General features: G+C 40.7%; 1 protein-coding gene across 4 annotated transcripts in view; it reads right to left on the reverse strand.

The window, feature by feature from the left end:
* Positions 1-3,609: 3,609 nt before the first annotated feature.
* Positions 3,610-25,745, reverse strand: part of SCN5A (sodium voltage-gated channel alpha subunit 5) — a 173,758-nt gene continuing 151,622 nt past the window's right edge. For all 4 annotated transcript variants that reach the window (XM_075144250.1, XM_075144249.1, XM_075144251.1 and 1 more), the window contains 7 exons: positions 23,626-23,748; positions 17,272-17,553; positions 10,567-10,620; positions 8,891-9,032; positions 8,046-8,146; positions 7,274-7,544; positions 3,610-5,528 (listed from right to left, as the gene is read on the reverse strand). In XM_075144250.1, coding sequence (XP_075000351.1) covers positions 4,294-5,528; positions 7,274-7,544; positions 8,046-8,146; positions 8,891-9,032; positions 10,567-10,620; positions 17,272-17,553; positions 23,626-23,748 — 2,208 coding nt within the window. In that variant the 3' untranslated portion in view covers positions 3,610-4,293. The remainder of the gene's footprint in view (positions 5,529-7,273; positions 7,545-8,045; positions 8,147-8,890; positions 9,033-10,566; positions 10,621-17,271; positions 17,554-23,625; positions 23,749-25,745) is intronic.

Here is a 25,745-nt window from a genome sequence, read left to right on the forward strand (position 1 = left end):
ATTGCAGTTTAAACCAGCTCAATTTTGTTCTGTTTTAATATGATTAGGAACCTGCCCCATTTAAATAGAAATCAGAGCACAGAAACAGGGTGACCAAATTGGTGCTAGCCTGGGTGAAGATAAGGCTGATTCAATCAATGCTGATAACAGCTAAGGGTCATCCGTGTCCCTTCTGAAGCTCCTTCCAGGATTAAGGCGTTGGGAATGCATGCGTTGGGAAGGATGTTACTCTTTGCTCAGTACGAATTTTAACATATAACTAATATAATAATAACCAAAATGCAAATCAACATAATTAAACTGGAAAGACATCCATATTACCGTTAAGAAAATCTCATTTTTATATATATATTTTTAATCTCTAGGTGGGATCCCATGTTTCTGGTAAAATCCTTCCTTCTCCAGCTAATTCTACAGGGCAGGATGGGTTGAAATATTAATGCTGGGCTCATCCTATAAATTACGCTCTTTGAAGGGAAGCTTTTGGGTCTGCTTCAAATTCATCTGAAGTATCCAGAAATTCTCCATCGATTTCAACAAGCTTTGGCTCAAGCCTGTAATGGTCTGTAGTTAGCCCTACAACGCAAGATGAACTGGAGGGGTTTTTCATTGACAAGCCTTCTAACAAAAGTCACCATGCATTTCCCAAACAAATGTGCTGAAAAAAAGTCAGAGAAATAATAACATAAATGTTGATAAAATAACAAAAAAAAAAAAAAGGCACAGGAAGTATTTGTTATCCTTATTTATTTAATAAAGAAACATAATAAACTTGAATTTTTCCAGGTACAAACAGCTTAATATGTCCTATGATATTGGCTGATATTTTCCTTGCTCTTTTCGTAGCTTGAGTGATTCATGTGGTAGCCTTTATTGAACAAATCAACAGAAAAAATGGTAGCACTCACCATGCTTATAGACAGTGTGGGCCAACTATTGAGTTAGTGTCTTTAACTAAATCACTGCACTGGGAGGTTGTATCATTGCTAGATTCGGATCGGCATCTCCATTAATAAAGGTCTGCAAGTGAGGTTATTTGATGTTTTTGAGGGGAGTTCTGCACACCATACAAAGACACCATTCCCTCTTCAGCTCTAAAGAAATGTGCCACCAAACAATCGAAAACCCAATAGAAAACCAACCTTCCAGTTACAACGGTTTTGAAAGTAATTTACAATTCAGTTTTAGAAAGTTGCACTGTAAACATCTGTAGTTAAGACCCTCTTTCAGACTTTTTTGCATTATGATTTTTTTTTTTTTTTACAGGTTTCGGGTAGAAGACAGAACCATTTGTAATTGCATCAGTACTATAGGGTCTCACAGCAATGACAATAGAATGTTCAATGTAAGGGTGAAATGACCAGAGGAAGAGCTCTTCTCTAATATAATCAGTGACCAGCTAATCGTCCCATTACATCCCGTTCATTACTGGGCCTGACTCTTAATAAGAATATCAGTTCAATATTTTCTAAGATAAGTTGAAAATAATTAAAATATTTCTAAAACAGCATGACCAACACCACGCTGCTGAGTGCAGGCTGACTTTTTCCTTGGGTTTTGAACATTTTACATTTTATGTGAAAAAATCACATAGGAAATGCTCCTTTTTCTTAGTATTTTTCCCTCTTTTCTTTTATTCTAAAGCTTTGAAAGGAAAATAATCTTACCAGTTGTCAGCCAATAAATGCTTGTTCAGCAAGTAATGAATGTACTATTTTCTAATTAAACAGTTTCATTATAGGCAGCAGCTCGTTGCTAATGATCAATAAATCCCATTGAGAATAAAACATTTTAATCAGTAAGTTGTTTCCTCTGAGTGTCAGCCACTCTATAAACTCACAAGATATATATATGTATAGATATACGTATGTGTGTATATATATATGCATATAAATATAAAAATCGCATACTCTTTCTGGGTGATATGTACAGTCAGAATAACATTACAGCATAAATACACAGGGAATCTGTATAAAGTTTCTCTAATTTGAGAAGCCTTGAGCAATTTTGGTTTTTTGGGGGCTTAGGGGTGGGGAGGGAGGAAAGAATAAAGAGTGTTTTCACTTTAAGGAACGAAGTGTAGTTCCCTTAAGTTAGAATCTAATTACATACAAGATTTAAAGGCAACAAAATCCCCCGAGGAACAGCCCTATGTTATATACCATAGACATGGGGTTAAAAGGGCAAGAGAGCATGATTATAATAATACTTATATAGTACGGTTCATTCCCTTATAGCACTTTGCAACCAGAAAGTCTTACAACACCCCTGTGAGGTAGGTAAGTATTATTATCCCCATTTTACAGATGGGTAAACTGAGGCACAGATAGGTTAAATTATTTGCCTAAAAATCATGTAGTAAGAATCAGGAATAGACCCCAGGACTCCTGATGGCAAATCCTCTGAATTAACTGATAGACCACTCTCAAGTGAATGCCTGAGACACCTCTCAATGAATGGAGAGAATATATTAGCCCATATTTACACAGATACATAGTCATGCTTTTGACATGTTGTCTTTACATATTCTGACTTGTTTAGAGGACAGATAACAATGGCCAAAGATAAACTTGACTGTAACATGTCGCTTTAATTCTTGTTGCCTTATGTGGATTTTGACTCCTTTACAACCTGGGATGTAACTAAATGTCAATGACAATACACCTTAAATACATTCTTGATATCTTTGCTTCTCCAAGGTGAAAAGCACACTCTTCCTTAAAGTGCAATGGCTCATTACAGAAATCTCAAGATTTTCCATGAAGTCCAACCAAACCCAAGTACAATCAGTCTGAAGCTGAAAAAAGAAAGAACTTGTCTGTAATGATGGACTTGTCTCTATATTCCATAAATACTTCCTCACATTCTATCGAGGCTGAAAGTTTAACAATAAATAGTAATCTATGTTAGCACGTAAAACCTCTAATACTTTTCTACAGCCACATATCCACCTTTCACCCCCGTTGTCATTTCTTTGGCCTGAAGCTGATGGACACATCAACTGTAAATATTACTTTGCCTACAAGAATGAGGATGTATCTATTTTCTAGTAGATTCTTTTTATTGGTTCCTGTATTTCTTGTCCTTCCCCAGTAATCTAACTGTACCGTCTGAGAAAATGAAAGATGGACACTGAGTAGAAAGGATTCAAAACCTCAAAATTTACGTACAGATCCAGAGGCAATTCCCCTCCCACCTTCTTGATCACACTGTCGGCAGCTGTTCTGCATGGTCCAACTGGCATTGTTTTTATTATTACTACTACTAGTAGCAGTATTTTTGGACCAATATTGATGCACAGATTTTCCAATAAGGCTGCTTAGCTCGGTGTTCCTGGGGAAAACGTAACCTATCCCACTACTTAACAGAAACTTTGCCAGCGTAGATGGTGCTGTGGAGCACTACACACAAACGTGATGCGCGGCTTCTATGGTGAGTTTGATTGCGGTACTCAAAGCAGATTCTTGAAACATACTAAAAAATTAGTGCTTTTATTAACAGTTTTACAAACAGAATCCATTACTGTCTAGTTTCCTGAAGGATAGAACAAGCCATTTCTCTCATTATTTTGACATAATTTCCTTCTCTGTTTTTTTGTATTTCTGCTGATAAGCAGTTGCAAGTTCCAAGAGGGAGGGCTTAGTGTAATAAACAGTTAAAATGTTGCTAATTTGATAGTTTACTTTGCAACAACTTTCCTCTTGAAACGAATAGGTATCCCACAAATTCCTATTACCTTGACTCAGAGTTCATCATGAAGAGCGTAAGGATCATTAATCTCCATGGAAAAAGAGAATTTTTTTTTAAGTAAAAAAATATCAAATATAATAAATTTATGAAAGACCATTCACAACATATACAGTAAGTGTTACATTTTGCTACAGCAGCTGTGATATTTTTTTTTTCTTTTTAGAATGCAAGGTCATACATCGCCATAAGTAAACACACTAATATGAGTAAGACCTTAAATGAATGTATACAGCCAGGCTTTATCTGTGGATAGATATACACTGTGTTTACTGTTTTACAGTCTAGCATATTCTTATTCACACCATTGATATAACAGCTATGACCCTGCAAAGATTCTTCCTGTGCATATATAAATATAAATATTGAGCCAAGTCAAAAAGAGCAGGGTCAAAGGTTATATGACTTATTAGACTCCTGTAGTTAAGGGTAAAAACTCCATTGTTTCTTTTGCAACTAATTTTTAATAAGAAGGCTGCTTCAATCATTGTGTAGTTACAGCATTACATTCTGTAAACAATATTTTAAAGCATTCTAAACAAACATTTAAACAATTGATTCTTTATCCTTGTCTGGTGAGAGAAGACAATCTATAGCCTCATCACTTTTGCTCGAGTCTGTTATCTTCAGCTGGAGATTATCACTCGTACCTCTGGTGACGCTGTCGTAGGATGGAGGGAAAGACGTGGAGGACAGAGTTTCTGATTTGTCTATTGGCCTGCCGTAGTTTTCGTTCATCATGAACGCAATAAGACCCTCCTTCTCGGGTGCATCGTCCTCGAGGATGCTACCATCAAAAGTTCTGTGCCGGTACAAGTAAGATGCCTGCTTCATGGAGCGCCGAAACAAATGTCTCCTGTAGGCCCGCTGGATGATGATGGCGGAGACCTCTTCTTGTTTCCGTCTGAGAGTTGTTGTAATGGGTTCATAAGAGATCTTAGACGGATTCGCCGCCATGAACTTTTCTTCCATCTGTATTTTAAGGGCATCCATCTCTCCAGATTCTCCTAGCACCCTTTTTGTAAAAGCAAACAAAATATCCAAGCAATGGATCCTATCTCCACTGACCATGGGCAGGTCCATTGCTATGAGTTTGATTTTGTTTGGTTTCGCTATGCGCAAAGGTTCTGACAGCGCATCTGCAAAGTCTGAAAGTGCAGAATACTCAATAAACTGAGTGGCTTCAGGGTCAAACTTCTCCCAGATTTCATAGAACATATCAAAATCATCCTCGCTTAGAGGCTCTGTACTTTCCTCAGTGGCTACACTGAAGTTCTCTAAAATAATAGCTATATACATGTTTACAACAATGAGAAATGATATAATGATATAAGTAACAAAGAATAAAATCCCTACGGCAGGGCTTCCACAGTCTCCCTTTGAACCATTTGCATTCAGAAGGTTTGGGTCGCAATATGGCGGCCCAGTGTTTAAAATAGGGTTGAGAAGACCATCCCAGCCAGCTGACGTGGTGATTTGGAAGAGACAGAGCATGCTGTTAGCAAAAGTTTGGAAGTTGAACATGTCATCAATCCCATACTCCTTCTTAACATAGGCAAAGTTAGCCACGCCAAAAATGGCATAAATGAACATGACCAGAAAAAGCAAGAGGCCAATGTTGAACAGAGCAGGTAGGGACATCATTAAGGCAAACAGGAGAGTTCGAATTCCTTTGGCTCCCCGGATGAGTCTTAGGATCCGGCCAATCCGAGCCAAGCGAATGACTCTGAAGAGTGTGGGAGAGAAGAAATATTTCTGGATGATGTCAGAAAGTACGGTGCCTTGAAAAGAAAAGAGACAGTGAGTTAGTACGTGGGAAATAATCCCAGGCTTCCCTTTAAAGCAAACAGTCAGGAATATGGAAAAAATCAATGAAAAGTTCCCCAAACTGAAAGACCTATGATAAAGGGAATGGCATTGTCGTTAGCGTTTTCATGCCCATTTAATCCATGCAAACTTTTGAGACTATGAGCAAAGGTGTCAATGGTAGCCGTAGCTTTATTAAGGGAAAGCCGGTCTATTGGGAATGAGAAACCAGGATCAACTCAGATGGGACATACCTATCTGCAGCTTTTGGTCGTGACTTTTGGTCACCTGAGCCATTTATCCTGAGTGTAGCTGGTCAGAATTTCTCTGACTTGACAATATTTTGTCTATACAGTGTTTGTGAGTCAGCACTGAAAAGCTGGTGAGCTGGACCTGTTTTCTGAGCCACCACCAGAACAGTGCAGATTTCTACTGGAAATCTGCTTGGTTGTTTGTTTGCTTATTAATTTTTCCAGTTTCCCTGACAGGCTGGGAGGGAACTAAGGGCTAAGACTGTACTAGCAAGGAAATGAGCTTGCAACCCTGTAGCTAAACTCTTCCTGCAGAAACAGAGCAGCTTGGCCTAGATTGTCTAATGCCAACAGTCCCTGACTGCACTGAGCCGTGCTCAGCCCAGCCTGGGAGAGGGCTCACCGGCACGACCCAAGTCCCCTGACACTGAAACGACCTGGTTGATCACCGGGCAGCACTAGGACCAATGTGACAGCTCTGGTTAACCAGCTGCTATGGGCATATCCTGAGCATTCAGCATCAAGGCTCTGATGACAGCTGTATGGTAGTGATGTTCCCTGGGTGACCCAAATCTCTGAAATCCAGGTGCTCTTGGCTGGTTTGAGGCCCCCAAAGCACAGGCTGCTCTCTGGATGCTAGGGATCTCCTACATTGGGATCTTGCAGGCTCCCTGGTCCACCAGAGAGAGTTTAGAGCAACAGAAGCATCAGTCAATGAGAAGATGGCTCTGTTTTCCTAACATGGTAGTTTTTCACCTATTCCCTCCTTCAAAATGAAAACGATATTGGAAGAGCCAAACTTCTGAGTTCCTTCTGCTCACTGGATCAGTTGATCATCTTCCAGTTGCTACTTCATTTCCAACTTCAATGAAAACTCTTCTGGCAGGATTTCAGATTCACATATGACCTGCACTTCTGTAGCACCTAATATATGACCTATGGTTGGGGCTGCAGGACAGCAAAAGGCACAAATTAACAATTTGTCCCTTTGGGTAGATGAGGATTCGGAGCTCCAGAGACAACAGGGCTGAGAACAGCCAGACTCACTGCACCTGCCCAAACCTGCCCTGAAGGGCTATTTCACACTCATGTAAAAAAAGTAAATAGCAAAACAATAGCAGTCTCATGTGCCCTCTTCATGTGGCTTTTTTACTTTGTCTCTGGCAGTTATGCAGAACTGGGGTTAAGTGTATGGTGCCAGTTCTGGACCATGTGTTATCACCAGGAACCATTAAGTGTGCATTGAAACCCATACTGTGATGTGAGAAACCTCATCATTTCGCTGATCACACAAGTTATTGTTAGGCAGTATTATGTTGTATTATTTAAATATCAAAAGAAATATGCTTAGGATCTAATTCTCTGAGTTGAAAGTGTATCTTATTGCATGAAGCCTTCAACTTTGTCTAATTAAATTTATGTCTGCCTTTTTAACTTTGGAGTTTGGGTGAAAATCCAGATTCACCTACCTACGATAGACAGAATCACGACGACGAAGTCAAATACGTTCCAGCCATTGGTGAAGTAGTAGTGTCGCAGAGCCAGCATTTTGATGATGCACTCCCCAGTGAAGATGGCAACAAAAAGCATGTTGATTTTATGGAGGATGTTCACTTTTTCTTGACTTTGGTCATCCGTTTCCACCATCATGGTAACCATGTTAAGGCAGATGAGAATCATGATGGAGACATCAAAGGCTTGTTTTGAGACAACATCAAAAATAAAACCTTGGTATTTGTTCTGGAGGAAAGGAGAAGATTTAGTTAAGATTTGGGAAATTTGAACTGTGTCAAAATGATGACATCATTGTCTCCTGATCGATCAGAAAGTAGAGGAAAATAAAGAATGTACTGCTTCTGATTAGAACTTCTTAAACATAAAGATGATGACAAATGGTTGGATGATAGATTTTTCAAACTCATTTACTCCTAATGCTTCTTGAAACTACTGAAAAAGGACCTTGGACTGGGGCCATGAATTCATTCAATGCAGGCATGTGGCCACTGCCACGACTGCACACGTAAATTGGACTTTTAGTCAATATTGCAGAACAATGGGAATTTTTGTACCACACAGGTCACTGGACTTGCAAATACTGGCCAAAATCAAAACATGTAAATACTAAGTGGCTTTCATCTGGAAGCAATCACTCTTCCTACACTGGGAAGTTGAATTGCATTCATTCTATTAAATACATATTCAGCTATTACACATAGTTCAACTGAATTATGCCATTCTTACCAGTGGCCTTGGGATTGGCTTTTGAGGTTTCTTAGATCCCAACTTTTTCATTGCATTATAATACTTTTTCTGTTCTTCTGTCATAAAGATATCCTGGCCACCTAAGTATAGGGTGAGAACAAAGCTATTACTTTTGATGAAAAGAGGTCCACTGCCTCCATCCAAAGTTCAGGCTGCATTCTCTTCGGTTTTCTTATTTCCCTTTTCATGCAGCTTTCATCAAAATATCTAAGAAGGGTTTGATGAGATGAAGTGCTGGGAGCTGCTTATCGCATGGAGGCGAAGGGCAGGAGTCACGGAGCGGTGCAGGCAACCAAGGAGGAGCAAGAGTCAGATTCTGTCTGCGCTCCAGGTAGGTCCAGGGCAAGAAGGGAAAATAGAAAAACCTCAGCCCTTTGTTTAGAGCCTACAAAGCAGCGAGAAACACAGTTCTCAGGCCAGGCTGCTCCTCCCTGACCCTGGCTGCACCTTGGGGCTGGGAGGCGATGGGTTGAGGAGAACAGGTTGCACTGCTCTGAGGGACGGCAATGTTTGTGCATTGGGGACACCAGGGCGGTCTGTGCCCCTGCGGCAGAGTTTGTGCCAGAGATCCCGTTTGCATGGAGCTGCTTCACCGCTTTCTGTGGGGAATATAATCCCCCAGCCTATATTTTCAGGATGCTCATCCTATGGGGACATTAGGGGCTGCTACAACTGTGTTTTTGTAAAAGTCCTGCAAGGTGGTTTCTGCAGCTGTTCTGTCAATGCTAATCTCAAGGCTAATGTGGCAAAGCCACTGCTTATAAATCTGTCCCTTGCTCTGGTCTCTGCAGCAATCACAAGGTGATGTGTAGCATATGCACTACTTATCTTTTTCTTTTGTTGGTTAAAATTGTCAATGATGACACCAATGAAGAGGTTCAACGTGAAGAAAGACCCGAAGATGATGAAAATCACAAAGTACAGGTACATGTATAAATTACATTCCCATTCAGGCTGCTCCTCACACTGCAAAGGGACAAGGGAAAATGTGAAAATGACACCATCTCTGCACATATCAAAATATTAATGCAGCTGAAAGAAAACTGTCCACCGGCAGTAAAGATTATGAAACAGGAAAAATAATAGTGTAACTCCCACTCGCAGAGTCAGTGCTCCATGGTCTCTATTTGAAGTTTACTACGGGCATGCCGTGGTCATTTCAGCTACGCTTCACAACATTGTCATAGCAATCACACTGCTTCAGAAAGAGCAACTTCAGAATAAACCCTATAAAATGTTTTTAGTCTGAACCCAGAAGGGGAAAGGAATCAATTTTTTTATTATCCCTAATCTTATATGAACTAATGGTACTTAAAAAAGGCAAAAGTATGATCGCAGTACAATTAAATGCTACTGAAAAACATTGTATTTAGAAGTACAATTTTTCTCTTATGAAGGGTGGAAATGAATAACATCCCTTGCTGAAGAACTGCGCAACGCAGTCCGATAGCCTCAAATCACATGTACCACATTTGGCAAAAATGCTTAGATTTGCCCCACCAGCTCCAGGTATCTAACCAAGATGCCAGAAGCTCGCATTTCCCTAAATGCTGTATTTTCTCTTGTGTAACCCATGCGTTTCATTCAGCAGCAGGGGGGACACACACACGTGTACGTGTAGTACAAGAATAAATCAACATCATGAGCTATGTTATGCAAAAGTACTCCTCTGCCCCTATGACGCCATGAGGTTTTTTTCCACCCCTTACTCCTCCATTTAGGGCTCGACTCCCCGTTACTCAATTCAGCCTGTCAAATTCCGAATACCAGGCAGCTACCTCAAAAATTAACAGTAAATATAATCTTATGCCTTTAATATTATTAAAAAAGGGAAAGAAGACAATATCTCCTTCAATAAAAAATAAACAAACCACATGTGATGTAGCAAGGGAAATGTCTTTTTTTTTTTTTTTAAGGAAACCTGAAAGCTGAATGGGATGTAGGTGGGAATTGTTTGCCAGCCCAGGGCAGTTACCAGCACCCAGAGCTCCAGCATGCCTTAAGCCAGAGCTGGAAGCTCACACCAGCCTCTTTCCCTGCCCGGAGCTCTCCACCCTCCTGGAGTGGAGCTGCTGGTTGAAGAGAAGAAACTTGCTCAAGGTGAAGATATCTGAGTATGTGGGTTACAGGGGAATGTAATTTAAATCCGATGCTTTTAAAGAGGTTCTATCATCAAAAGTTAGATCTGTGGAAAATATGGCAGTCAAGGGGGAGAATGGAAGAAACGGAGAGGTTTTTGGTAGACTCAATCTCACCCTGGAGGTGCCTCTCTGTGCTGGGAGTTTTGCAGTACGAATAGATAAATCAGTTGTGTAGAACTGAAGGCTGCATTTGTTTTTATCTCAGGGTCATGATGCTTCAGTACCAGCTGCAATTGTCTCAACCAGAGTAAGACAGGGACTGGCAACCTGCATGTATTTTTTGTTGTTGTTATTAAATACCGTGAATGCTGCAAAAGTCAATAGAAAAGGAAATGATTCGTTTTCTTGTAGTGACCTACCTCTCGTGAATCCACTGCTGCATACATAATATCCATCCAACCTTTAAATGTGGCCTGAAAAAAGCCCCACAAAATACATAATTAAGAATATTAAATAAGCATATCTTGAAATGATATCATCTCTGTGACGAGTTTTCAAAATGCAATGTTGAACATATTCTTCACAGTTAATGAATTGCTTCTCCCTTAAAGCAATATGTATCCGTGAGTTTACGTTCATTTAGAGATTTTAAATTATTCCAGAATGGTTTTATCCTAGATTCATGTTTTCTGATTTTCTGGAGTTGTAGGGATAAAACACAGGTTTTGAAAAGAGATTTTAAAAAGGAGAGAAAACATGCCAATTAAATCTTTGGAAGTTTTGACCTTAAGAAATTCAAGTAATGAAGAGATACAGCTACACAGGACAACTCAGAGTGCTGCCCTGCACAAGTCTCGGACCAGGTGAGATGGATCCCATCTGTATCGCTTGTTCAGACTGATGGGCAGTGACTACGTTGTAGGATCCCACTGAAGCTTGGATTCTGCCCTCTTTTAAAACGGGGTAAATCAAGGCAATGTCAAAGGGACTCAGCCCAGGGAGTCGCATAAATCGCAGCTGACTTGAAAGGAGCAAAGGCAATCAACATCTGCTGCGAGCCTGGCCCTGGAAACTCAATCTGCTTTGCTGTTCCGATTTTATTTTTTTTTAAATCAGGGTTTTAATTTTTTTTTTTTTAATTGTTTAAACAAAGAGGGATTCCACAGAAATCAGTGCCTCTTACTGGAACCTGCAGTGGAGAAAGGGCAGTGACAACACTCCTAGGAGAAACATGTAGAAGTTATTTTTACTATTCTGTAGCAAAACCGTGACTCCCTGTGCTCAATACGTGCCTCTCATTAGACACAGCCTGATGCCAAACATACCTGGCTTTAGGTCTGACTCTGGCCTAAGCCACATTGCCTTTATATTAGTTCTCTGGAGTTGTTTCTCATTTGATTTCTGACCCATTTAGACTTACCCTGGATTTAAAATCAGTGTGAGCAGATAATGAGGCATTTTTAAATTTAGTGATTTAATCAGATTTACACTAGCATGCATGGAAGACCCAAGCCCAATATTTTTTTGAATCCTACTGACACCTAGGTTGAATTTTCTCCATGGTGTGCAGGCATGCAATTCCAGATAACGCTAGTAGGAATTTTGCCAGTGGTTCCCAGGAGAAACCCAGGCATTTGTGTTGAGCTAGGTACATCCAGCGGTTTTAGAAATGCTCCATTATACATTCTCTATTATTAAATTAAATCCTGGACGTAACACTGCCTTCCCATTTTCCTCTGAAGGCTACTGAGCCAAAGGAAAATGTCGTACAAGAGGTCCACCATATTTCTCATGAAAATATATATAAAATGATGTTTGAAAGGTTGCATTCATTTTTATCTACTGGTTGGAAAAGATTAAACCCCCAAAATCAGAACCCTTTGGAAAATCTGTTCCATGGTACTGCGTCTTAAAAAACACTTTACATCTAAAGTGTTTATAACAATGATCAGCAGTTTTATTGAAACAAATAATTATTTGAGCCTGTCATGCTGATCCCTCTTAACTGTTCTAATATTTTCCTTTTTTGCAGATGTCTTTCTAATCTCATGAAAGATTTTCTGGTGTCGTTGTAGTCGCTTGCAGCTTCCAGCTCAAAGTGCCGTTCAGAAAGGGTGGATGGCAAGAAATCCTCTTCCCTGTGGCAAAAAACAATATGACCTTAGCCTGTACTTTTCTCCCACTTGGGAGGAAATCTTTTCTCTTGAGTAGCTATTTTACCCCTTGATGTGTACCACAGACACAAGAGACTCTACTGCAAGGCACAGTGGTTTATAGTGATAACAGATGATGAAGTGATCTGACAAAAATAAATATTAAGAGAATGAAGTACTGTGATTTTCTGTTTTCCCAGTTGTCCAGAAGTGAGAGAATTAAAAATCCACAGGGCTTCTGGAAAGCTTCCCTAGACACTTCATCTGCAGAGGGTAAAAGATACTGAGAATGAAAGAAATATAACACTGGGAAAAGAAATTATTTATCTGGAATTAGTAACCACTTACACTCTGGATAAGGAAGTGACAAAATCTTCATGGGAGTGTTTGTGATATTATCCTGCCTGGAAGCTATCCAGAGAAACACCATTTTCTACTGAAACTGTCATGTGATGAGATTATCTACCGATAAACTCATCTTGGGATGGGATTACATTTTGTTATTTGACTGGTGGTTAGAGCTGCAATGCAGTAAATTAGTGGGGAGGAAGACAGGTGGGATGGTACTAGCTGCCCCAAACCATTTATTGTATAAGCAAATGGTGCCTTAAAATAAAAGAAGCCTTTAAATCTGAGGGGGATTTTTTTTTTCTAGAAAAGGACTGCAATAGTGCAGTAAAAATGGCTGCTTATGATGGCAGAAATACTGGTCTTTGCATTTCTGAAATGCTTCTTTAAGCATTACTGTTGGTGAGAGAAACTTCTGAAAGCTAAACAGAGCCACCAACAGTACAACCAAACTGCACATCTTTAAGCTGGCTGTGCTGACTTCACCGTCTGCTGGCTTTTCTGTTGAATTTGTCAGTTGAATTTGTCTGTTGAATTTGTTCAATTTCATGGTAGCAGCAATTTTATACCGAACATTCTTTTTACATTTATTATGCGTTAAGACCATTTGCTGGGGAGGGCACCACCAAGCATTGGACCCACCAGAGCACCCCAGAAGTCTGCACTGTGCTGGGCTACGCGGGCTCCGAGGGTGCTACCTCTGCTCCCCTTGAATTTCCACCAGCAATTCCTTGTGGAAATACTGCTGAACTTTGGACACACGGAGAAAGCTAGCCTGGCACACCAATTCATGGTTTGTTCAAAAGCACAGATTTTTTGCACGTTTTGCATCCACAGTGAAAGCAAAATCTAGCATTACAGTCTACAAAAGTGCAAGAGATCATGTAACTCAGAAACTTTAGACACACGCCGCTGTCTCATGACCATTTTGTAGCTGATTTATGAGCTCAGTCATGACTTCGAATCTGGCATGAGGGGTTGATTTAACTCTACAGCTCCTGATTGCTGTACTGGTCTAGGAGTGCTTCTGTTATTTTCCCATTCCTTATCTGGAGTCCCAGAGTGACAAAGAGTTGTAGGACATATTAGATGGAAGTCTGTTCCTGTCTAAGGAGAACTTTTCCAAGCAAGCCAGATGCTGCATGAGAGACCACTTATTTCCTTGGTGTTCTTCAACAGATTGCTGAAATTTCAAGATATGTTGCAAAAAAATATGTGGAGGTGATCATAACGTGAAGCGAGGGATTCCACAAGGGAAATGCAAAACTCCTACTGGAAATTTAAGATACCTCTTTGTTCAGCTCAAATACGGATTTATAGAACATAGGTGTTGTGATCTGCAAAGCAATTTTGGGAATATAGAAAAAGCATTACTGAAGCACTGGGTTGTAGCAATAACTTTTTCCTAATAGATCAGGGTGTTAAGGGTGTTAAATCCCCAGAAGACTGAATCATCCTTCTTGCAAATTAAAAAGTCTTGATAATAAAGATCTTTTCCTCCTGGTGAATGAGGCATTTCTCCTGCTTGTAGAGTGAGCAGAGACTGCCTCCTATTTTATTAATCTGTTGTGAGACAGTACGTTTGTTAGTTGGAGAAGCTTGAACTCGACTGACCACTCCACATGAATGTTTCCTCAGACTCATTAATTCAAAGTGGCATCTTCAGAACAACATGGTGGATCAGAAACAAGGTAGGCAAAGAGCGAAGGATATTTGGGGAAAGTTTCATGCAGTTATCAACTACATAGTCAGAAAGTTTGCCTCTGGATAGTAGTAAGCCTTGAAGCTTCTATAGTAGGAACTTCTCATTTCTTTCAAGGATGCTGTACAAGCGAAGACAGAACATTAAGCAGACAGATTTGTTTTATGTATTTCCATTTGGATTTTCAGACACATTCAGGCATCCAAAGGTAACTTCAGAGTCATTTAAAAGGTGTGTTGCAGCAGCTGAAAATGTCAACAGTCAAAAGACAAGTCCCACTTAAAAGCTCGTATTTTGGATCCCGGAGGGTTGTAACCAAAACGCTTATCTCATCATTGCTACGCTCTGTCTCAGCGGGCACAAAGATGCATCGATGCGTCTGCCTCTTTAGGAGAGCTGAGCTGTTAGCTGATCCCCTGCAGTTCCTATGGTAGTTTGCTCATGAAATGCGACTCCACATGGAGGATATTTGGCAAGGAGCACCTGTAATCGACACTCCTCGGCTGGAGTCTGGCAAAAGATATCCAGATGTTTGGTCCCTTTCTCTGTGGGTGTCATCTTTACACTTTATTGCCTAAGACTGTCATTAGCAGCAGACATAAGAGCTCCAGGTGCAGGATGAAAGTTAAAATCAATCCCCTAATGGCAGCTGGCTCCTGCCCTTCCTCCTGGAAGAAGGAGCCAGCACCTGCCATAGAAGCTGAGCAACGTTTTAGGGCTCCCTCATTTCCTGCCATAATCAGTTTGTCCAGCCTGCACAGGCTGTACATTTATGGCACTTCTTTTGTACTTCTGCAACTGGAAAACCTACTTCTCTGCTACTTAGTACAGGATCACAGTTTTGAAAGAAACCTGCAGGGTCATCAAGTCCATTTTCAGCTGGAAAACAGCAGTACTAGACTGTCCCTTCATAAATGTGCCGAGATCCACCTCACGACCAGGTATGTTTTTGCTGCCATCACTGACCCCAGCAGCCAGTATCACCAGTGTCAAGTGCCCAGGAACTGATACTGCAGAACAGCAGAAGAGACTGCTTCAGGATACTCCTTAGGCAATGCCAGTTTATCAAAAGCTGCAGATTTTCAGAAAGCTGGCGTTTGAGTCTTATAGAAGACATGGTGAAGGAATAACTAGTACCCCGATGGAGTTTTTTTCACCAAACAAACTAGGCATCTGTTACGCAGTCATGGAGAAGATAAGAAACTTCAGGTGAGGCATAATATTTTAAACCCGGAAATGTTTGCTCAGCTAGATCGGATGTTTAAATAAAAGACAAAGAAAGCACTATATAGAACAGAAAATCTAATTAAAGACATGCAAAGTGAATTAATCTACCCTGCATGGGAGAGCTGAATATCGTAATTACATGCAAAAGATAAAAGCTTTTGCTCTCAGCAAGATCAGCTTTATGTCATAGAAAGAACCAAAAGTGGTTGTGCCCATTCTAACCTTTCTGCTTTCCAGAAGGTATGAAAGCAACGACTCGATGGACAGTGGTCAGAAGATCTCAAACTCAAGTGTATGTGTACCGGGAACAGAGTATATAGGGATAAGCATTTCTACAAGAAAGGAAAGCTACTTCATGCATCTGTGACAGAGAAAAAAAGATCTGGGAGAAAGCAAATTTACATCATAGGAAGGAGAAGGGCTGGCAGATCTGATGGGGGACCTGAGGGAGGCTCATGCCCTCTTGGAAGGGCAGGTGGGGACTCGGGGCAGTACCCTACCGCATTGCAAAGGGTGGATGTCTATATGTGACAACTGAATTGAGCTCCCAGCATGCAAGTTTTTATCCCAGAAGCAAGGAATGCCATCACAGGTGCTTCAAGACAGTAACCTCCCTGTCCAAGGATGTAGCGAGGGACTTGTTTCACTCTGCGTACATAAAATGCAACACAACAAACACTCCTAGTGCGTATCCAGCCCTTGTCATCAGTAGGCTTCAGAGCAAATTAGGAACAATAGAAATATGTATCATTACCACTATTTCACATGAGGGCCCCATGGAATTGAAACAGAAAGCAATTTGTCTAAAATCATTCAGCAGTTCAGCGGCAGAGGCTGGACAAGAAGATGGAGTCTCCTGTGGCTCTATCCATTAGGTTGTGCTGTGTCACAACACAGTAAATCTCTGTGCATACAACCTGCTTATCCATGTTTTATTGCTGAAAAAGGTTGTAAAAGTTGCTTACATTATAGATCAAATATTGCCGTCATCTTTGAACCTCAACAGTCTCATCTCTGATATGCTCTCGCCACTTTTCCGGAGAGACCAGGCTGTATGGAGTTACAGCAATCTGATCACCACCACGTTTCATAGTTAGGTTCAGTCTGACTCATTGTGTTTCGCAGGTGGAAGTGAGGTGAGGAACCAGAATGAGAGGCACCAGTGTCCTCGAACATCTCCATGGAAGGTGAGCAGAGGACTGTAAGTTAAGATTACCCTGTGACTCCAGCTTTATGCAATAACTTCAGCTGAGGAACTGAAGGTACTGTAACTTCATTTTTTCCCAGCAGGGTATAGGGAAGTCCCAGGCAGTTCAGGAAGGCCAGTGCACTCTGTCTGCATGAACAGTCCTTCCTGGACCGTGACTTTTTGTTTCTGGAACTGAACTTTGCTCTGGATTACAATATTGACAAAATGGTCTTTAATTCACCTCAATATTCCAATCACCTACCAGAGGACTACATTAGTGATGCACCAGAAACTCAAATTAAAACCAGAAGCTGCCATAAATATTTCTAGGCCAAATTAATACACCACATGTGACTCATTTACACTTGAGGAAAGGCATTCCCCTGATAGGTAAGGCTGAAAAACCCAGAAAAGCATAGAGGTTAACCTGAGCCTTTAAGCTGATGATTTCAATGGGAACAAGCAACATTTGCCCATTAGTTTAGTTTCTGGTGGTCACACTTACCACTTGTAGCAGAGCCAGGTACCCAGCACCAACATTATCGAAGTTAACTTTAACTTTTGTCCAGTAAAATGTGCCTGACACATTGTAGAGTATACAGTCACTCATGTTGTTAATAATTTTAGAGTCTAAAGGCATATCTCCTTCTGTCTTATTAATGCACTTCCCAAATTTCCCAGCAAACAGGTTCACTCCCATGATGCTGAAGATGAGCCAGAAGATGAGGCAGACGAGCAGAACATTCATGATGGAAGGGATGGCTCCCACGAGGGCATTGACCACCACCTTGGGTGAAACAGGAGAGATGAAACAGAATTAATGTCAGCACTTATATAGACACTTCGCTAACAAGCTGTTGTGCACCCTTGATTAATTACGCTGAACCCTCACATGGTGACAGGTGGATAACTACTAACACTACCTAAGGAGCCAGACCACCATCAAAGGCTTGATTATTTTTTTCCTTTTATAATTGAAGAGCTAATCTGTTGGCATCTCACCCATAGGATGATGTTTTTTTAAGAGGAATCTTTTTATTCAGGAGCAATCTGCAAAGTCATCGTGACCTCTCAGATCCTACTGGATAACACACTTCAGCCAAACCATCTTTAATAATCATACGATTAATTGGAAATGGCTGGGATACATCACAGTGTCTCAAAATAGACCAAAAAAGATTTCTGAAAACTTTTACTGAACTCAGGCCTCCATAGTCCTGGGGATGTGAACTCCAGCTATGATAAATTTTGGTTATTTAAATAATAGCTGATTGAGACTGTACTAAGCCAACTTCCCTTGTCTGATCAGTATGCATGATTAAAACAGTGAGACCATTCTAATTCAACAAAAAATGTATTATTTTTTCCTGTGACATGCTGTGAAGTTCCTACACACCGAGGCAGGGCTGTAAACCCTGTGTAAAACCATACATTTTCTGAGGGAAGCACGCTATCACAAAATGTAGTTTTCCCCTCCCTACGCCAGCAATGTTTCTTCATATTCACAGCTTTTGGAGATGCCGCCATCGCATGGTCTGGGCAAAGCTGCCTGACAGCATTGCTGCAGTCATCAGCCCCACTACCTGAATTTGTCTCCATCTCTGTCTCATGCTTTGGAGATTAAAATCTGGTAGGCAGACATTAAGCTCTTCCTCTTCTCCATCTACATTTCTGAAACTGAGACAAGGTGATATTGATCCATAAAAATTAAATTTTATTCAATTGTGAAGCTGATTATGGAAAATGTCAGCTCTTGTTTTCTTGCTTATTAGTGTCCAATTTTCTGACAAGCTAATATTGTAACATTTGTTTCCCCAAAATTTTTGCATTGCTGAGGAAGAAAAATACCCGGAAGAGTGAAACGGTTTTCATGCATGTATAGCAGCAGCATCATCTACAATATACAATACAAAATTATGTAGATCTTTCAAAACCCAGATTTATATTTTATGCATTTATGAATGAAGCTAATTTTCACACCGGAAAAGCTGCTTGACCATTTTTTTTTCCCCTGTATAAGCCCACTCCTGATGACTTCTCCATTTCTTTCTTTTTTTTTTTTTTTGTTAATTTTATCTTTTAGTTTTGGATGTTATTCAAATTCTAACTTGATTGTTTTAAGACCAAATTTACTGTGTTAACCAAAATGCCAATTAATGTCCAAATCAAGGGCTTATTTGGATATAGCCTCGGCCCTTGTCAAAGTAGCTTTCATTTGCTGCTATGCGGGACAGCTCAATTTTAATCCATGCAGCACGAAGCCACTGCACTTATGTTACATAGGCTGCTGAACCCACCTCCCACCCACAAGCCCTGTGACAGGACACGGACATCCAGGTTTCAGCAGTGCAAGCGACCGCCATGCCTGCACCCTGCTTTTTTCCTTCTGCTGAACTATGTCCAATGGCTGGTAGATAACAAAACACGACATGAGGCTGGAGCAAATCCTCTAACACCTCTCTGAATGAATTATTAACAGGGGGTTTCATTCTTCTGTCATTGCTGCTGCTCTTATACCAGCGTGATGCCATTTGGTCTGCTGGAAGCACTCCTGAGACAAGTGAGGGGACTTAAAGACCTGAATACACAAAGGCAAGTTATCATCATAAATTCATGTTAAAAGTTCAGCTGCAAACCTTGCCATGGAAAGGAATGAATTTCTATTGCATCTAGGAACAGCAACATATATAGCCATGTATAAGAAAAAGTTTCATTTGATTTCCATCAATACCTTTATAGAAGAAACCACCTTCCAGGTGACTTCTTTAGGGTTAGCCTAGAAACTGAGCCACCCTCTGCCCTAATCCACAGTGGTGCGAATCTGTAGCTCTCCTGATCTCATGGGCCACCTCCTCAGCCGAAGCTGATTCAGGATTTAAATCCAGAATAGACTTGCACGATGCACTAATCCTCCCTTTGCTACAGCAGAGCCCACCAGACTTCCCGCAGTAATTTCAGGCCCAGGCTATAACTCTTAGCCAAGCCTGGGCACAGCTTTTGCAAAGACATATAATTTACAGTGCCATGATCTCAAATAACGGAGAAAAAATTTATTGTTAGATAATCTATTCCTGGTGTCCTTGGCCCTCACTGTTAGAAACAGGTGCTCTATTTTTAGGTTGAATTTGCTGAACTTGAGGCACTAGTCATCTGCTGTTAGGCATCTCCTATCATCCCTGTCTTCACTGCAGGTGAGCTACCACTGAACATCACTTTTGGTAATTAAAAAAACCAGAGCTTCTTTCTAACTGTTGTGGTTCCTTCAGATTTCTAATCGTGCTGCAGAGACTTTCTCATTTTTAACACCCCATTTACAGCATTTTGGTGGAATTCCAGTACTGAAGCACTGCCCTCTCCCTCTGCCTGCTGGGTTATTTCCCTGCGTATTGAGGGACTGTGGTAGTCACCTCATTTATTGGACCTGCCCAAAAGAATGTGTACTGTTGAACAGTCATCCCGATCCCTAAGTCCTTCTCAGCCACTCTTTTCCAAGAAACGTCCTCCGGAGTGACCTACTTTCCTCCTGCCCAGGTGTACGATGTATGTGGTTTTATTAAAATGCATGTTGTTCAATTGATCTGTTTTTCACTGTGATCCAGATCAGTCGGTATAATTCCCTTATCCGTAATACCACTTACTACTCCGCTCACTTTGTCTGTTGTCAGCAAAGATTTCATAATTTCTTCCAGATGCTGTTACAGTCCAGATTAAGGACAGATTCTGAAGGATTCCTCACCCTGAGACACTCATCACCGAATTTACAGTGTCATCACTGTTTACAATTACTTTTCGAGATCCATCACCCATTTTAAATTAATTTAAAGTATGTTTACTTGGCTTGGTACAAAGCTCTTGGTTTCATCACAATGTCCCGTGGTATCAGATTCCTCTCTGAAATCTAAGGATATTATATCAGCACAGTTACCGTCATCAGCATAATTTGTAATCAAATCAAAGGACCATATCAGTTTTACAAGAACTATTCCCATGAAATCATGCTAACTAGCATTAATTATGCTGCTTCTTTCCTGCATGTATCTTGTAGCAGCCTCACCATGACTTTGCCTAGTATCATTTTCACATTAAATGGTCTATCACCATCCCACTCATCCTTTTAAAATACTGCAATAACCTCCCTTGCTGGGAAGAAACTTGCAGGGAAGCGGCACCTCTGAAATAATTCCTTGATGGACAACAAATGAGGAGACTTCATGATTCGGGACAGGCAGACCTAAGTTAATTTACTCTACTATGGCCTGGAAAGCGATGCGTGACGCAGGGTGGTGGCACGTGCATGGTACCCCCAGGGTCTGCAGTAACTGTCAGGTGGGATACTGGTCTTACTGGGGTCTTTTTTGGGGACAGAAGAGCAAGATGGCAACAGTTCAGCCTTATTTTGCAGACCTCTTATGGGATGGGAGCTGCTGAGACTTGTGTCAAACTCGGACAGGTCCCAGCCTCTTTGAAGACAGGGAAGGACTGAAGTCTGATGGTAACAGGTCCTCTTGGCCACCCAAGTGCTACTCTGTGCCTTTGTCTCAGGACCAACTGTTTCCAAAATTTAGCTACAGCGTCACTGAAATAAGGCTCTTACTGCAGTATAAATGAGAACTTTCTTGTTCTTGTTCTAGCCATGCAGAAATCTTCCAGTTATTCAAGAAAAAGACATTATAATAGAGCAAACTATTATTATTTGCTTTCTGCCAGTGTTTGCTTCTCAACATTATCATTATTTAATCCATCACTGCGCTGGCAATTTTCCTGTGCATTCTGGAGCATATGAACTCCTAATAATGAAAGGTCTAACTGTCCCTAGTCACGTTAAGTGTGGTTAGACAAACTAAAAATAAAATTATTTGATTTTCCAATAGCACGTATTCTCAATTACACTTTATCATAGTTTACAAGCTAATTCACTACCTCTGATAGCTCAGAAAGACTGAATATATTTCAGCTGCAGCAATGGTACAGGGAAGAAAAGGGATGTTGAGTCAGGGACCAGGGAAGCCTACAAGTATGAGCATCTTAGGAAGAAAACTTGCTGGGCTGATCTGCGTGTCTACACCGTGTAGGATCTCCACCAAGCCAACCTCTTGCTATTCTCAGAAAGCCTCTCGATAGAGATGTGAGTTTTTTCACATTATTTCTTTCCTATTTCAGTCTCACTTTTCCAACACTTTGGGCTAGTCTTCCCACTGCTTTTCAGGTTTTAATCCAATTTAGTTAAACTGATGCAAAGTCATGAGTGAACATTCTTATGTCAGCTTAGAATATGTTAAAGGGGTTTCGCTTGAACTTGCAAATCCACCAGTAGAAGCTAAGCCTTCATAAGCCAGATTTAAACTGATTTGAGAGAGACTGCACAAATCACTCTGGTAGTTAAACTAGTGCAGCTTTTGCTGATATCAATGTTTGCTCAATTTGCTTATGTTTAATAAAGACTTGGAGTGAGGTCATCAGATGACATAGGAGTGAGAGCTTTCATTAACGTCAGTAGTGCAACATCACTTTGTGCCAGCTGAGGATCTGCAGTTTGCTTTTGTTTTATTTTGTGAATAACCTTTAAAATATTGCCTGTGTTTGCTGAAAAGATCGTGGCGAACAAAGCAATGGAGGTTTAGGTGCCCAGATGAATAGAGCCTCTTGAATCTTTTGTCTTAGTACTAACACAGAGGAGAGTGCTCTGTAACTAGATTTCTCTGATCTTCATCCACAAAAATAACGTCATTTAGATAATCACAAGGTCTGTGGGACAAAACCATAGATCCCCAATGCTGGTCATCCACAGAACAGGCAAAGTAAGGGTACAGGGTTTTCATAAATTGCTCTATCACCATATTTCCTGGGTTATCTCGGTCGTTAGGCTTACTAGCCTTCAGTCTGTCTTACTGCAAGGGTATTGCAATGAGAACAGTTAATTACTAGGAGCTCAGTGCATGAACTACACATTTTAATTACTGATGATTCAGACCAAATTTTTGTCTATGGAAAATCTTCACCCTGAATATACCTCAGTATGAAAGCTATGGCATTTTCTTTGGCCTAGTAGAGAGATTTGGGATCATCAGATAACGTAAGTTGTTTTACGTGTAATTTTGTCACAGATTTCCTTTATCTTACAACGCAATCTGCAAGATTAGCAGTAACCTCAGCTCATACAGAACACAGTTGTCATCATCTGCAAGTCATGAATGGTGCAAGGAGTTAACTAAAGTGCTTATCTAGACAATAATTGATTAGTGTAGCAGGTAAGCTGTGCTGATATAGTCATGCTGGCAAAGGAATGCAGAAAGGAAAGAGATGGATGCACAAGATGGAGCAACAAACACAAGCTACATGGCTTTAATGTTAATCCTGACATTCCATATTAAAATTGCAATCTGTTCAAAGGAAAGATTTTATATAATCATTCATTTGCTTTCCCTATCTTTAGCATTTCTAATTTTTGCTTTAATTATTAGTGAAAAAGTCCTTAAGAACTTTCCCAGTCAGTCTCATTTTAATACATGTCAAAAGCAGGGAGCAAACTTGTAGCTTGGTTATTCCCCTGATACGCCTTATAATTGAGAGGTAATTGTTAGGCAGATGTTTCCTCAGCCAAAAAGCTGTTTTTTAAAGCGCAATATGACAAGTTAGGGAGCAGGATTAGTTTATCATTAAATCCACCAGAGGGTAAAGCTGCAGCGATACAACTGCAATCAAGACAAAGGAGGGATTTCTGGTTTTGTTGTTTTGATATAGCATTATTATTCATTTCCTTCTGCAGACCAAATGAAGACAAAACCACATGCAAACTGTTCCCTGCTACATGCTGGATGTCACACAGTTGAGCTTTGATCGATGCTTTATATACTCTTACCCTCATCCCTTCAAATCGTGACAATGCTCTTAACGGTCGCAGGGCTCGGAGGGTCCTGAGGGATTTAATGGGACCCATCTCGGAGTATCCAAGTGTACTGGCGATGAGGCTTATTAAAGAGACCTGAATGGAGACACAAAGCAAAAATCCAGTTTGTTAGTACACTCCTGCCATTTTCCTTCTCTTCTGATCTTCCTTCCTGAAAAGAAACAGCTGGTTAGTTGGAAACAGCTGGAACAGTGGGAAATCCCCCCCACCTTAAAGGGTAGCCATTAAATTAGACCAACACAGAAAAAAGGAGGTTTTTACATCCACACATGAAAGAACTCTTACCAACTCACAAAACCTTTGTTTCCAGTTTAATGCAAAATTTATAGAAATACAGACTTTCAAAGACGTCAGTTTTCTTGTAACTAAGCACACAGAAATCCTCCTAACGTCAGCTTGCACAAAGTTGATGAGAAAAGAGACCACCGTTACAAAACCACTGCTCTGTGACGCCCGGGCTGTAGGTTTCCTGTACGCTCCTCAAGGTGTGTGTACCTTCCACTATTGAAAATAAGATGAGTCACATAAGTGTTATAATGTAGGGCTTTCTGGATAAAAGCACCTGTAAGATCTAACCATTTCCAGCAGAGATAAAAGATTTTAGCATTACCATTCAGTTACCAATCTTAAACTTACTAATTAGAAACAAGTCTTCTAGATTGCTGATAGACATGACTTTATACCATAGATTCTAAAAGAATGATGTACGTGATCTTTGATTCTGCACTTTTTCTGGTTTCTACACAGCCTCTAAGGGAGAAAGAAACTTGACAGGTGCTCAACGTTGAGGCTCATATCTCTTAAAGACCATTTCTTTGGAATAAACTATGTATTTCCAAATATAAACTGTATATTTCCAAAGCATGGAGGGGCTCCAATGCTCTTCATTTCTCAGAGCTTTTGTAGTGCCCAGCTGGTCAGAAATGTGGATGCTGTCAGGCACAGGACTGGAGTCTGGATGAACTGAATGGCAGTGGAGATTATGGGTCAGATTAACAAACCTGTGGAGCAACTGGGTTTTGCATGCTCAAGTCAGTGTTCACAGCCTGAGAATTTAGGGAGTGAGAAACAAACAGCTCTCCAACACCATAGGTACCATGCTAATTTGCATGGATTAAAAAAGGAGCCAAAATTAATCCTCACATACTATAAAATACTCTTTTCTTAGAAGAGCGAGACCTATGCGTATTGCTCATCCTAGTTCCCTTACTCCCATCTTAGCTGTTTTCACAGCCCCAGTCATCGTGGTATCGGATTGTCTCACACGCACCAACGTGAGTGTGCAAAGCTTACCTGGAAGAAGTGTGCTTTACTGCCATTTTAAAGATAGAAGCGAAGTCTAAAACCAGGGATTCTTCTACACTATATAAAAAATAGGTGCTTAATGTAAAAGGAAACTCTAGGCTCCCCCATGAACACAGACAGCTCTGGTGGGAAACCTTCCTTTTCTTTTTAGGATGGGATGATTTTTCCTCTGAACCCCACTGCTGGCTGACCAGCCCAGCATCACCCATGAGGTTTGTAATGAAGCAGGATAAGACGAGCCTGGTCCCCTAAGTCGTGAGCTAGTGTCCTCTACGGAGCAACCTTCCTTTCTCCTGAACGCACATTCATTTATGTACCAGCGCTGTCTGCACACTAAGCATCTTTGTAAAACTTGTTCAACTTGTTAAATTATTTACCTATTGATGGCTTTATTGTGGCATGCAGCAAGCCTAAGGGAAGGCAGCCTTAGAGACACCAAGCCTGGGCTGGATGCAGCAGGCTGGATATCTGCCGGGATAAGACGGCCCAGATCTGCAGACGACGAAGTGGCACAGAGGCTGACTGTCGTGCTTTAACGTGTCACTCTTTAACAAGGTGTGACACAAACTCACCTCTCATGTACAGACCCAGGAGCTAACGTGGAAGGAAGGTCATAATAAACACTTCTGCATTTTAGTGGTGCATGTGCTATAAAAACATCACAGTAGACAGGCAGACTGGATTCAAGGTCTGATGTTTTAGGACGCTTAGACACTGGGGAGGTAAAAATCACCAGTGAAGCCTTTGCTTCCATCTGTAAGCAAGCA

The sequence above is a fragment of the Calonectris borealis genome, chromosome 2, assembly GCF_964195595.1.
Source record: "Calonectris borealis chromosome 2, bCalBor7.hap1.2, whole genome shotgun sequence".
NCBI classification, from domain to species: domain Eukaryota; kingdom Metazoa; phylum Chordata; class Aves; order Procellariiformes; family Procellariidae; genus Calonectris; species Calonectris borealis.